The sequence below is a fragment of the Alternaria dauci genome, chromosome 2 (genome assembly GCF_042100115.1).
Source record: "Alternaria dauci strain A2016 chromosome 2, whole genome shotgun sequence".
Lineage (NCBI taxonomy): Eukaryota > Fungi > Ascomycota > Dothideomycetes > Pleosporales > Pleosporaceae > Alternaria > Alternaria dauci.
In genome coordinates this window covers 3,030,215-3,043,587 of record NC_091273.1, presented here as the reverse complement: position 1 = coordinate 3,043,587, position 13,373 = coordinate 3,030,215, and the positions used below count along the sequence as shown (strand labels likewise).

General features: G+C 53.7%; 5 protein-coding genes across 5 annotated transcripts; 2 read left to right on the top strand and 3 right to left on the bottom strand.

Moving 5' to 3' along the window:
• Nucleotides 1-128: 128 nt before the first annotated feature.
• ACET3X_003033 (uncharacterized protein) lies at nucleotides 129-1,983 on the bottom strand. Its single transcript, XM_069449842.1, has one exon. The coding sequence runs from the start codon at nucleotides 1,554-1,556 to the stop codon at nucleotides 513-515; it is 1,044 nt and encodes a 347-aa protein (XP_069309580.1). The 5' UTR covers nucleotides 1,557-1,983; the 3' UTR covers nucleotides 129-512.
• A 1,429-nt stretch (nucleotides 1,984-3,412) lies between these two features.
• On the bottom strand, nucleotides 3,413-4,309 carry ACET3X_003032 (uncharacterized protein; the record flags this gene model as incomplete). The annotated part of the gene is made up of 2 exons (XM_069449841.1): nucleotides 3,413-3,666; nucleotides 3,721-4,309. The coding sequence occupies 2 exons, from the start codon at nucleotides 4,307-4,309 to the stop codon at nucleotides 3,413-3,415; spliced, it is 843 nt and encodes a 280-aa protein (XP_069309579.1).
• Nucleotides 4,310-5,191: 882 nt separating this feature from the next.
• Nucleotides 5,192-6,924, bottom strand: ACET3X_003031 (uncharacterized protein; the record flags this gene model as incomplete). Its single annotated transcript, XM_069449840.1, has 8 exons — nucleotides 5,192-5,349; nucleotides 5,398-5,580; nucleotides 5,626-5,766; nucleotides 5,817-6,153; nucleotides 6,200-6,310; nucleotides 6,356-6,423; nucleotides 6,474-6,760; nucleotides 6,809-6,924. 8 exons carry the CDS (start codon nucleotides 6,922-6,924, stop codon nucleotides 5,192-5,194), a joined length of 1,401 nt encoding a protein of 466 aa, XP_069309578.1.
• A 183-nt stretch (nucleotides 6,925-7,107) lies between these two features.
• ACET3X_003030 (uncharacterized protein) lies at nucleotides 7,108-10,786 on the top strand (the record flags this gene model as incomplete). Its single annotated transcript, XM_069449838.1, has 4 exons — nucleotides 7,108-7,278; nucleotides 7,328-10,374; nucleotides 10,425-10,590; nucleotides 10,640-10,786. 4 exons carry the CDS (start codon nucleotides 7,108-7,110, stop codon nucleotides 10,784-10,786), a joined length of 3,531 nt encoding a protein of 1,176 aa, XP_069309577.1.
• Nucleotides 10,787-11,669: 883 nt separating this feature from the next.
• Nucleotides 11,670-13,246, top strand: ACET3X_003029 (uncharacterized protein). The gene is made up of 3 exons (XM_069449837.1): nucleotides 11,670-11,926; nucleotides 11,977-12,404; nucleotides 12,455-13,246. Exons 1-3 carry the CDS (start codon nucleotides 11,839-11,841, stop codon nucleotides 12,944-12,946), a joined length of 1,008 nt encoding a protein of 335 aa, XP_069309576.1. The 5' UTR covers nucleotides 11,670-11,838; the 3' UTR covers nucleotides 12,947-13,246.
• Nucleotides 13,247-13,373: the final 127 nt, after the last annotated feature.

The window sequence follows — 13,373 nt, the reverse complement described above, 5'->3', positions numbered from 1 at the left end:
CTCATTGTTCCTTCCCCAAGTGTGCATCTGGCATTGCGGAGGACCAAGAAAGCGACAACAACAGAAGGCACTGGGTATGCACCACAACGTAAAGAAAAATGGGCTTGGTGAGAGAACAGCACGCAGCAAGACGAATAGCTATAATGCAAACAAGGCGAGAGAGAAGTACATGAATTCAAGTCTCGATCGTGTGGTGATTGTGATTATTGCAATATAAACAACCCACAAGACATGTCAGCGAATGACTACTGCTCTCTGAAATGCAAGCACAAAGAGCTTCAAGTCGGATTGACTCCGCTAAGCAATAACCACAACAACGCCAACACATGAAAGATGCTTGATGATGTATGCGGATATAAGCCTCCGCCCCCCTTTTCATCCCCAGCATAACGTGAGGAACAGCGACTCGCTTGTTCACCCAATGCCTTGAGAACGCCGTACCGAAATCAGTGACTGAGACGAGAATCGCTTGAACGCATGGAAAAGTAGCAAATGAATGGGCACGTGAAGGCTTAGTCTCGTCGGTTGAGCCGCGACGTTAGCCGGACAGGCGGTAGTACAAAGTCGTCATCATCGTCCTCTTCATCAACCTCGATGTCGACGATTTTGAGAGGCTGAGGCGCAATGGAGGATGATTCTTGTGGTAGCGTTGTCTTCGGTTGGATGTTTGGCTCTGGTAGTGGTAGTGCGGTTTGTGGTGTGTCCTTTCGATATAGCATCTCGGGTTCCAGAGACGACATGGATGTATCGGAGGTCTCGTGTGGCTGTAGCTCAGGTGTATGCTGTGAGTTGCGTGCGTTACACTTCTCAACCTCGGCCTTTGCGATCTCCAGCATAGTCTCAAAGCTCTTCCGTACTCCTTCCAACTCTTTCCTGCAGTCGCCGTCGCGTAGTGTAAGATGCGCTGCCCTTTCGCACAGCTCTTGTGCTTGTTCCAATGTCTTGTCCGAGGTGTCGAATAGCGCCGCAGGTGTCTTTACTCCGCTGCTCACACCGAGTCGTCCGCTTCTCCTGGCTGCTGACCTCGCGCGCAGTGATGACATGCGTGCTCGGTAGTTGATCTTTGACAGATCGACCTCTTCATCGTCATTGTCGTCCTCTTCGCTCGACTCTGCCTGGGTAGCCATCTCGTTCATCCGAGCCTCCATTTTGGCCTTCCGCAGCAGATTGCGTCCCGCTCCTATTGCCCGCACCAGCAGCTCAAAAGATTTCTGCATATCTCCATCGTAGCTCACAACGACCATGGTTCGAGGGCGATAGCGGGAGGGGCCGGACATCCGACCGGACGAGACGGAGAGAGACTTGCGCTTGCGGCTGCCGACAGCGTCTGTCAGGGTTGCATTCGCGGGGGCTTCGTCCTCGGCGATGGCATCTAGTGCTGGTCGTATGGACGCGGTCGAATCTGTCCTCGGCGTCGCAAATGGTGACTGTGATATGGGCACTTTTGTGTTGTCATTCTGCATGGCTGTAACCTTCTCTTCGACGCTGGCGATATCTTGAAGCCATTGCGGTATGTTGTCGTGGAGGTACGTGAAGGTCTTCTCAATGTCGGACATGGTGGGCGTCTGTCCTGGTTGGCGAGGATCGGAGTCCCGGCGTCGAGTGGCAGGGGTGGTGATGGCCGGCAATGGTGCAGACGGACGATTGCATGCAGCTGCCACGATGTCGATATGAGCGTCGGCCAGCGAGCAACGAGGCAGGTGTGTAGAGTGGCAGCGGACAGAGGATATGGCTCGGGGGAATTGCGCGTCGAGCAGGCGGCGGAGAAATAGCGGCAGACGATCAGCGATTACTTAGGGAGAGAGACGGGCTGGCGAGCAGGGGAATGGGCCTGATATGCGATGCGATCAGCGGGGCCAGACTGAACTCTGTCCTGTCTACCGACATGCAGTGTGGGACGACGGAGGCACAAATCCACGGCGGTGCATGGCATCAGGAAGAAAGAGGGGGCAGCCCGAAAGCAAAAGACACGGACTTGCATCGGTGCGGGTGCAAGGTGCATGCAAGATACTCCGCTCTGAACAGGTATGGGGTACCGCAGCAACGGTTCCCTACCCTTGGCGGTGATCGAACAGGGCGCTCGGCCTTATTAGAGACGAGTCGCAAGATTGCAACACTCACCTGCCTCACTCCTGGGCGTTGCACGGCCGAGTTTGTCGTTGCGCGACCACATGGCCGACGCGGTACAAGATCGATGCCACTGTCATGGTGTTTCGCATGGCTCCACGATAACGCATCGACAGTGCAGACGTGCAGACGTGACGTGCAGGGCGCTCTGCACATGATCTCCCACCATGTCGCGGCTCGCTCCACTCGACCAGTTGCGATGACAGCGCGAAACACGGCCTACACCCGCCGCCGGCCTAACGGCTGCCAGCTCACCCCCCATTCATCCACTTGGCGATAGCGCGTGTGCAACTTCCGCCCAGCGGCTATTACTCCCAATAAGCACCCGTGCGGCGTACCTACACCCGTGCCGCAACGCCGCAGCCGAATCCAAATCATGGCGCCCTGTGTGTTCTTTTTCCAACTTGCGAATGGCCTGCCAGAAGTGGTGGCTTGGATCACCGAGGAGTAGTAAACCCATACATCCGTATCCTCCGTGTCCAATTGTCCGTACAGTACACGTACGAGTTGGATGCTTTCTCTAGAATCTTCGTTCGGTGTAAGATTTGCTGTACGCCGTCCAGTCCAGTGACCGGCCTGCTGTGCTCGCGAACGATACCAGCCTAGGAAGGCGAGCGCGCGCACCTGACCTGCCAGCATGCACCAACCAATGCCAGTCGACTTTCAACTGATCAAGTTCACCACGTAAAAAAAGCTGTAGCTTGGACGTCAACACACGTAGCATTGTTTAGATTGCCCGTCCAGGATCATCCCAGGCTGCCGACGATTCTTTATGCATCGATTACCCGTTGAGGCAACCACGCGACAGAAATAGGATGCGGACAAGGGGCCTGCTCAACACACGTTTCGTTTCGCACCTCTGCTTTTCCCACGCCGTTAGCCTGGGACGTTGCGACATGTGAGACTCGTGCCCCGGCCTGATCCAGTGTACTCGCAGACGAAGAAATGTGCACAACCATCGTAAAACCGGAAACCCCCACGTTTCGATTCCAAAGCACGCTCAACAAATTTGCGGACTTTGGACGACTTTCCAAATCACCAAGGGCCACGAATGTGGTCGCCGACCTGAGCCACATTGTGGGGAAGACTGCAGCGAAACCATGCATATGCATCTCGCAAGGATCGCTCCGACAAACGAGTTACACAACAGCACTGCACATACTCGGCTCTACTAGGGAACCGATTAACATCAGGGAGGTCTGTGCTATTGTTTCGAACATTCGGTTGCCAAGTTATTTTCGCTTGTCCCTTCATACATGTCTATCAACACCTCCTCGCTGCGCTTTTAAGGCCATAGCTCCTCAGTCCTCCATCCGCCGTTGGCCTTTGCGCTCTCGTCAAATGTATATCTAAATCTCCGTGCCTTTTCAGGGTTGCTGAGATCGGTCTGCTCCACCGAGTCTGGTACAATGACCACAAGGCGGAAGTTCTTGCGCGCGACGGGGTCCTTCATGTCGTCAACCTTGGAACCAAGTGCGAGGTTCTTGTCGTCAAAAGGTTTGGATGTAGGCTGGCCAGGTGGGGGGTTCTTGAAGGAGCCTGTGAAATCGTGTTAGAATCTTCCAGAGCTTCAAAGACAGCAACACTTCCTACCTTTGATACCGGGACTTTGGTTGCCAAAGAACCCCGTCAGCTCCCTTTGCCAGCTGAACTGGTCTTCCTTGCCCTCATCGACAACCCTCATCCTCTTTCCCACCTCGCTCTTGACAGTCCTTACACCACTGCTCTCCTCATCAGCCTCGATGTCATCTGCAATGACGAATGCCCTCCCCTTGATTCGCCATTGTGTGCCCGTATCAGCATTCCAATACACAGCCTCGACCGGGCCTCCGCCACCACTACCCTGTATTTGATCATTGCTCTCTGCATGCCCCGCACTCGTCGCGAATATCTGTCCCACCTTCTCCATGCGGACATCTGTTGTGAATGTAGGACAATCGCTCTGGTAGACTTGAGGGTTGCGCTCTGCATCGTTGTGCTTGTTCTCTGGTAGCTCGGCCCAGAAGCCGCGGTGGATGCAGTATCGCACGCGTGGCACAAAAGGGGTGGGTGAGCCCTTGGGCGCTGAATCGAGTGTTCCGAGAACAAATTCGGGCGACTTCATCTTGGAGATGTGCTCGCTGAACAGGGACTTCCATGGCGCGGGTGGGAGGGCCGATGCTGAGGGCGCGGTAGCAGACATGGTGTGTAGGAATCGCGAAAGGCGACGGGATGCTGTACGTGAAGCTATGGTTGCTACTGTGAGAAGACAGTGAGTTGATCGTGATGCGCCTGAAGCAATTCAGAGTTGCGAAGCTTCAGACTATTTGATGTTGTCTCAGAATGATGTCGTCATCAACCAGATCTGTGCCTGCCCGATCGTGCAGATTCAATGAGGTCAGTAGCCTATGTATAGTTTAGTGCAAGTGCCAATGCGGCTCTTAAATCGCGTGTCTTTGAAAAGCTTAGGACAATGACACGGTTCTATGATTATACGAATGACGATGAGGTAGCTACTGCTAAAGCGCATGCTTCCACAGTTCGGCGGGGCATCCGAGGAGGGGCCGGATCTGTCATCCCCCCCCCCCCCCCCCGCGTGATACCAAAAGACAGATAACTTCACGCAGGAGACCTGCAAGCAAGATGGTAAGGAAAGATGACATCAACTGGATCTAAATAAGATTTATCACGCAAGTCGATGGCAACGATTTCCCTTTGAAATACCTAATGCAAGCCGTGTCATACAACATCGCAGCGCCGCGAAGCCGTTCAGCAAGTCAAGATCTGTGTACAACATTGTACCTGGTACGATGGGCGTCCGAAGTTGTACAAGTCGGCGACCTGAACAACGTCGCTTTGCCAGATTGGCAGGAGTTTGCTACGGCATAATAGGACATGTTGCCCTTTCAGAATAGCCGAATAATGCGGCGGGTACGACTAAGATACATAGCATTGTAAATTTCTGAGGCAAGTTGAAAGTTTGTACTACACACTCGCACAGTCTAGACGACACTGCAGAAGCGTTCCCGTCTTCATCGTGACAACCGTGGATATACCTCAGCACGCGTATCTGTCTATGGATATCTCAAGCTTTCTTGAAAAAACTGGCAATGCTTCCCTGTCCTTTCTTAGCTGCATTCTTTCCTTTGGCTGAGCTTGATGGTTTGGCAGGTGCTGGCTTGGCCTTCTTTGGCGCGGGCTCCTCTTCTGAGAAGGACTCCCAGACCGCCTCTTCCTTGGTTACTGCGTACAATTAGTTGGAGGCCTTAATCGAGCGTCCTGGCTTCTCACCGAGATAACCATCTTCGTCCTTGACCTTCTTCTTCTTCATCACTCGTCTTCGGCCGCGTCTACGACCGTTCTCTACGGTAACTGTAGCCTCGCCCTCAGTTGGTTCGGTTGCATCCGTTGCCGCTGTAGAGGGCGCTTCTGGCTGTGAATCCGCTGTGGCTGGCGCATCGGGCATTTCCTCATCTACATATGTTAGACGACGAAACAATCTCAGCTCCGAGGACTTACCATCGTCTTCCATCATCTTGCGCAGTCGTTCGGCCCGCTCTTCCCGGGCCTTGCGGGCTGCTTCGTTTTTCTCCTCGTCGATCTTGATTTCGGGTTCGTCATCGGGATCGCCTTCGTCTTCGGACATGCCTTGCATAGATTCTAGACAAGTCAGCCGTGTACAAACAAGGACCAACAGCTTGTGCATGCACCATCTTCACCCGGAGCCGGCGTAGACTCCTGTGACTTCTCTGCCTCTTTCGCCTTTGGCTTAGCCTTTGCAAAAGATTTGAACAAATCACTCGTTGCCTTCTCTTTCTTCGCCCCTGACTTTGAATCGCTCCTCTTGAGTGTAGCAGAGCCGGCAGAGGGCTGTGGCGTTGAACGACCGGATGTGTTGTCTTCGGATGCGCTTCCTCTCCTTGCAGATGCCGAGCTCTCCTTCTCTTTCATGCCTAGGGTAGTTGCGGCCTTTGTGGCAGGCTTCGTAACGGGGTTCACAGCGGCCTTGGATGAAGCAGTGGGAGGGGCATACTTTGCAGTCCTTCTCTATAAACAAATCAGCGCGCCCAGGTGATGAAGCCAGTCTTTATACCTTGATGTGTTGGTTCCGAATTGAACCATACACCTTCCATCGCTCCAGAGGATCCTCGTCAGTAAATTCTGTTACAACCTCGTGATTGCACAACGACAAAATGCTAAGAATCTGTCTGTTTTAGCAGGAGCCTTGAAGCGTACGGGGGCCTCGTACCTGAAGCGGGCCAGGCTCCAGACTGTATATATGGGCCGTGGATCCATCCTCAAACTCTGATCGGGTCTCTGTGCCGGCCATCAGCGAAGTCTTGTGGTCATCGTGTACCGAAACGCACTTTCCAAATCCTCCTCTCGCACCAGTAGAACCCGGGTTTCCTTTACACCTTCGGGTGCGGGTGTCTCTTCGTCGTCGGAGTCACTGACATAATCAGAGTCTCCAGGCCCTTCTGCGTGTGGCGTGGAGCCCACAACAGGCGAGCTGCGCATGTCTGCGTCCTCGCCCTTCTGTGCAAGAGCGCCATTGGTCCTCTCAGTCCGCTTTGGTGTACCTGTCACAAGGTAGGTGGCATGGACAGAATGCGGTTTTCGTGCGTTTTGATATTTATGGAACTCGAAGAGCATCCTGCATCATGTAAGCAGATACTCGAACAGCTGCACTGGCAGTACTGACCGCTTTGCTGTATTGACGTTGGTCTTGAGCGCTCTGCTGAGCAACCTGTAGGTGACGGGCTTTTGTTCCGTCACTACCCTCGCAACGAGATAGTCCTGGTAGTTATCTTCCGCCATCGTGAGTGTTGTTGTGGCTGACGTAGTCGCGCGCACGTTGTTCGTGGAAGAAGTTGTGAAAGCGCGTCGCGGGGTTGACTCAGGACCACGCGTCGTGCCTGCCCATGATGACCGGAACTGACTCGAGCGACAAGGCACCCATCGTCGCCCGCAAACTGGATCACTACTTCACCCCGACCCATGATGAGCGCCGGAGAGGACGACGACCTGAAACTGCAGCGAGCTTCTGCATCGCTCCTGTCAGACTTTGAGAGGCTGTTACCGCGACTGCTGCGAAAGCGACAGCACGGCGCGTCCCTCGGTCCCGTCCGTCAACATGTCAGAGTGACTGATATGCACAAAGCATGCAGCTTGGTACGGATTCCACACCGTCATATTGCCAGAAGAGGCTGATTTCTGCTAGATCGAGCCGTTCCAAGAGGATCCGCAAATCCTGGACACCCATCTGAAAACCTTCATTCCTCCGCTGGTTGCTGCCTATTTGGAAGCCATAACAGTGGGTGCTAAAGAAGAGCCAAAACAAGGCTTTGTCGCTCTTCCGCATGCCATATGCTCCGTGTTGAATACCTTTTGTAAGGTTCGAGGCGAGAAAGTCATCAAAGGATTTTTCAACAACGAGCCGCGTCATCTCGAACCAATTTTGAGGGAATTAGAGGCCAGCGAAGATCCCAGATCTGAGAACGATGATTCCGTACAGTTTTTAGCAGTTCTCCCATGGAAACAGCGCTATGTGCTCTTGTTGTGGCTCTCACAGCTGCTCTTAGCGCCATTTCCCTTGGAGTCTATGTCTGGGCTGCAAGTTTCTGCAGAGGCGCCAGTGGCTGTTGGAATAAATCTGCCGGCAGAACTGCCCGGTGTGACCCTCCGAGTGCTCTCGATATGCATGTCAGGACTTCGCTCTCCGACAAAGGAGAGAGCCGCCGCTGCAAGTCTCCTTGTAAGAACGTGTGTGCGGCCAGACATGCAAAAGCTGGGTTTGCTAGATGCTATGGTGCAATGGTCGCTATCATTCTTCACAGACATTACCGGCGAGAAAACCGATATACATCAGTGTCTTGGTGTGTTGTCGTTCTTGTCCGGTCTTCTAGCATCCGCTACAAACGAAGGACTTGGCCCTTTCCTCGCCGCCATTTACCTGTCGTGCAGGAAGATCCTGGATCAAGAAAGCCTTGCATTCGTCAGATCATCAGCTGTTGCGCGCAAATTAGTCGTGAAGAGCTTGCGTAACACTGTGCTACATTGCCTCCAGGCGACGTCAGCCCTTCCTGGACTCGACTCAACGGTAGTGTTGGAAGAGGTCATCGAATACCTTCTCGAAGCACTTGCGGATGGCGATACACCGGTCAGATATGGTGCTAGCAAAGCGCTTAGTATCATTACTCTCAAACTGGATGCAGACATGGCCAGCGAAGTGGTTGAAGCGATCCTTTCCTCTCTCACAGAGAATGTCTACTGGCAGGGGTCTAGACGCAATCTGAATGGCGTGAATCCACTTCGATGGCACGGGTTGACCCTAACGTTATCGCATTTACTCTATCGCAAAGCAATCTCTACGAGCCATTTATCGGACGTACTCAATGCCCTCCTACTATCCCTTGGATTTGAGCAGCGTTCGCCGACAGGAGGATCCATTGGTACTAACGTACGCGATGCGGCTTGCTTCGGTATCTGGGCACTCTCTCGCCGCTACCCTACAGCCGATCTCATTGCAGTGGACACCGCTTCAATCAAAGCTTCTGAGCACCTCAAGTCGTTACATGTCCCTCAAGTATTGGCGATTGAACTGGTCGTGGCTGCATGTCTTGACCCAGCAGGCAACATCAGAAGAGGATCATCAGCTGCGCTTCAAGAACTCATCGGTCGCCACCCAAACAAGATAGAAGAGGGCATACCGCTGGTACAGACAGTCGACTTCCATGCTGTCGGGCTTCGTCAACGAGCAATGTCTGATGTGGCTATCAAGGCAGGAGGCTTGCATCCGCTATACTGGGATGCTCTCTTCAGCGGCCTGCTAGATTGGAGGGGAACTGGGTCGTTGGACTCTGACTCGCGCCTCTTTGCAGCAGACGCCATTGGTTCTCTATCCAAGGCTCGGCCTCCTGCGGTGGTACACGACATGTCGATCCAAGTCCGCGATAAGCTTGCGGCATTGCGGCCTCGCGAAGTTGAAGAGCGTCAAGGATTGGTAACTGCACTTGCAGCTCTAGTTGACACTGCAAGCGCCTCCCATGCCGCAAGAACACAAGAGAACCCACACACGCGCTTGATGGAGCTCTGGACATTGTTCGCCCATGAGTTGAAGCTTGAAGACAAAGCATTCACTTCACCAGCGTTACGGCCTCAGTTCACGGCATCATCCGTATGCACGTTTGTCGGAGCGATTGCAAGGTTTACCCTTGAGTATCCCAGTAAGCTATGGCCCTCTAGCTTGCCAGCAACGCAGGTTTGTGGCCTCTTGAATCTGTGTCTGGTTCGTCATGAGGAGCCAGTCTTGAATGCCACCGCTGCTGCTATTCCAGCAATAGTATCGTTACTACTTAGGATATCCGGATTTACAACGGTTGACGTAGTAACAACGTGGCTAGATCGATTGGAAAATGAGGCATCGTACAATGGGCTGCGATGTTCTGGACATGCCATCGCCCTCGGAGCTTCCTATGGCAGTTTGACCAATTTAGCAGCTGATGCCGAGAAGCAAAGTCTTCAACGACGAATAGTAAAGGTACTCACGTTCAGGTGCACTCCAGCTGTAGCAATCGAGGCTCGGACAGTGGCATTGCGAGCTTTGGGTTGCTTACTTAGCAGTCAGACTTCGCAACCAGCTCAGCTTGCTTCCGATGTACAGAACCAGATTGCAAGCGCCTTACACATTGCACTGAATGATTATACCATCACCGAGCGGGGAGATGTCGGGTCACTCGTTCGACTGGAGGCCCTGAGAACTGTCCAATTGGCCTGGGCATGTGATTTACTCACAGGGAGACGCAACGAGCGCGAGTACGACATCTTTGCCGACGTTACTCGGTTATCTCTGGAGAAGCTGGACAAAATGCGCATGATTGCCCACCAAGTTCTCCAACAAAGAGAAAACAATACCGAAGTCGTACACGATGTGTCCTCTAAGGCTTACTTCCTAAGAGCACTAGATGTATTAGCAGTAGATGCCTCGATCAGGGACGCCATATGTGTTGGATTCGTGAGCTCTGCGGGGATGGGCTCTGAGTCTGTTGTACAGAATTCGCGGGCAGCTTTGCTGGACTTTGTCGACGTATTACAAAACGAAGACCTATCGGACGATCCGCGGTTCACCTTGGTCGACTTTGCAAACTGCTTTCTGGCGCTCCTCAAGGAAAACATGGCCAACGACAGGGTTCTGCTTCCACTGCTAGAGGTGATATCCTTCTTGTTTGACATGCAAGTCATGCAGCGTCTCCAGTCGACGGCTTTCAAGTAAGGGCCTGTCCATCGTACCACGTCTGCCGATTAGCTAACAAGCCCAGCTTCCGCGCTCTCCTTTCCTATACGCAAAAGGCACACTTCAAGTCTACGCACATGCAAAAGCTTCATCTCGCGTTGGACGTGTACCGTGGCTTGGGAGACATGGCATTGACCAGGACGGATACTCTGTCGAAGGTTGTGAGCATGCTTCTACATCCGTTCCCAAAGGTACGAGTGACAGGCCAATCTCGTTGCTTCCATGCTGACAGGGGAACAGGTACGAATCGCAGCCGCCGAGACGCTCTGGTACTTGACGCATGAGGGAGGATTGAAGCGCCATGATTGGAGTCTGCCATCGAAGAGCCTGAGGCCTGTCGTAGACGAAATCAAGACAATCTTGACTACAGTGCAGGTCCAAGGATGATTTGGGATGACGAGCATCTGGGATAGCCTGCTCTGGAGTAGTGTCTGTGTGGTCTTTGCGTTGCAGCCCAATATGCACTAGATGGTGGGAGAGTCATAGGCAGTGGTGTGAGGGGTATTACTACTCCCACGCGGGACATGGAGGGGCAATTCTAGAATGATGACAGCATTGACAGACGAGCATACCTGACCGCCACAAGATTATCCTGGATGGCCATGGTGACTGCTTCAGGGTCAGGGCGAAGACGGCTGCCTTGACGCACCTGTGATGTGCCGTAGCATCACAGGCGACGACTTGGGCCTGATGGTTTGGCGGGGTCATTTCTTGATTCCCCTGCTCGCTTATTGGCTCCTTCCCGCACACGAGACAAAACGCGTGCGCACATGCGACGTTTGTTTACTGACCAGATGGCCTTGCGCCCGTTATAACGCTGTACCCGGCCACCTGCACCCTCTCGCTACTGTGCAGAGCTATTGAAAAGACTCGTTTTTTTTTGCCCGTTTGCACGCGCTTTTTTGCCCTTCACCGCCCGTACGCTGCGAAAAACAGTCGGGCCTGCCCCCATCGGCTAACTGGGGGAGCTCTGCGGTCCGTGACATCATTGCAGGCTCCGAGGTATGTAGGCCGAAGATTTTTCCGTACCATCTCGAGCGTTTAGTTTCTCTGCGGCACAGAGTACAAGAAGCCGCTGTCCCCGTGTCTGGTTGGCTGACGTCTGATTGTCCTTCTCCAGGCTCGTGTGCGTGAGCTGTCCTGACTCAGGGCGGAGATCGTTGTTCCTGCGACTCGCCAAGCTGAGCCATCCCTGTCGCCGTGTCCCTTCGAGAGCTTCAAAGAGTTCGGGCGCGTCACAAAGATATTCTACATTCACCTTCACCGGCCACGACCCTCACCAACTTGGCGTGGCCGGCACAGCCCTCACTGCAATACCAACTGTCGCCCCTAAGCTCAACCCTCATCTATGACCCCCGCCACCCCACACCCGTGCCTTCCTCGTTGCATTACACCGACTTCTCCTGTCCAACACCCACGCTAGATACACTCCCGTCAATATGGCTACCCGAAGACAGCGGGCCAACTCGCCTGAATTCCCCATACTCGAGGCCAATGCCCTGTATGCCAGCCAGATCCGTGGCGATGGTGAGCTTAGTTCCCCATGTCCCCTGTGTTCAAGGCTGACTTTGCCCAAGGCAACTGTCTGTTCAACGCCCTGTCTGACCAGCTCTACGGCACCCAAGACATGCACGAGGTGCTGCGCACCACCACCATAGAGCACATGAAGGACAGTGCAGACTTCTACCGCCAGTACATGGCCTGCAACAACGTGCGGAGGAATCCCAAACGCAAGACTGCTGCTGCCGCTGCGAAGCCTATTGACACGACATACTACACCGAGGAGCAGCTGCAACAGCAATTCGAAGAACATGTCGAGAAGATGGGCCAGCCCGGCGAGTGGGCCGACAACATGGAAGTCTCAGCGTTTGCCTCTGCCCTCAATGTCCATGTCCGCCTCTGGCAGGCAGACTACACCTACCTTTTTTCACCCCGCACATACTACACGTCAAATGATGACCTGGCTGCTGAGGATAATCGCCAGACACTTCACATTGCCTATCACGTAAGTCACGCCACCACTATCCCGCCCAACGTAGTACTGATGCCCCGTAGACTTGGGAGCATTACTCTTCCGTCCGCAACATTGCCGGACCTCACACTGGCCCACCTGGTGTCAACGTGGTACCACAGGTCGTCTCCAAGAAGCGTCCTAGTCCTAGTGTCGATGGCGACGATGACGATCAGCGCCGGCGCTCTCGAAAGCGTCGCTCGCCTCTGCCGCTCTTCGACTCCGACTCCACACCAGAGGGTACCGAGAGCTCGTCAGACGAATCAAACGGATTTGCTGCCTCGCAGCAGTCCAACATTGAAATCCCTCAACCAGAGCCCGTGAAGCCTGTCAGGCTCACCATCAAGCTCCGCGGTCTCCGCACCTCAGATACCTCCTCCCCTACTCCATCCTGCACCACATCTCGCGCCCCTACACCTGCACCCGCTATCGCACCACTACCTTCACAGATCCTATCAGAGCCTAAGAAATCGGCTCCCGCAGAACCCACGAGTGCTGCAGTGGCAGAGACCACACCCGCTGTTACCGCCTCATAGGCCCGGTAGTATGACAGCTTACGACGGACAATGGTTCACGGTTCACATTGACGACGCTGATGATGATACCCCAGCATAACATTGGGCGCTTATTCTTCCCGGGTTATTTCCTTTTCTCCTTCTTTGCATAGCATACGGGCATTGGCAGAGGCTGTCTGTTACACATCGTTGCATATGCCAGCATGACTGACGGGTGCCAAAGTGCTTGGGCCGCGCTCTGATCACTGGCTTTGGCGTTTTGGGGTTTGCGCATGCGTTGCCGAACGATTGATGATGGGATGATCTCGCTGGTATATGACTGATACCTACTAGGAAACGAGAACCATTCCTCCTGTTGATTTATCGTCACTTGATGCGTGTGAGATGTGTCGCGTTTTGACTCTTGTAAGGCCATCGATGGTGAACTGACGACGAATGTACGCACGCA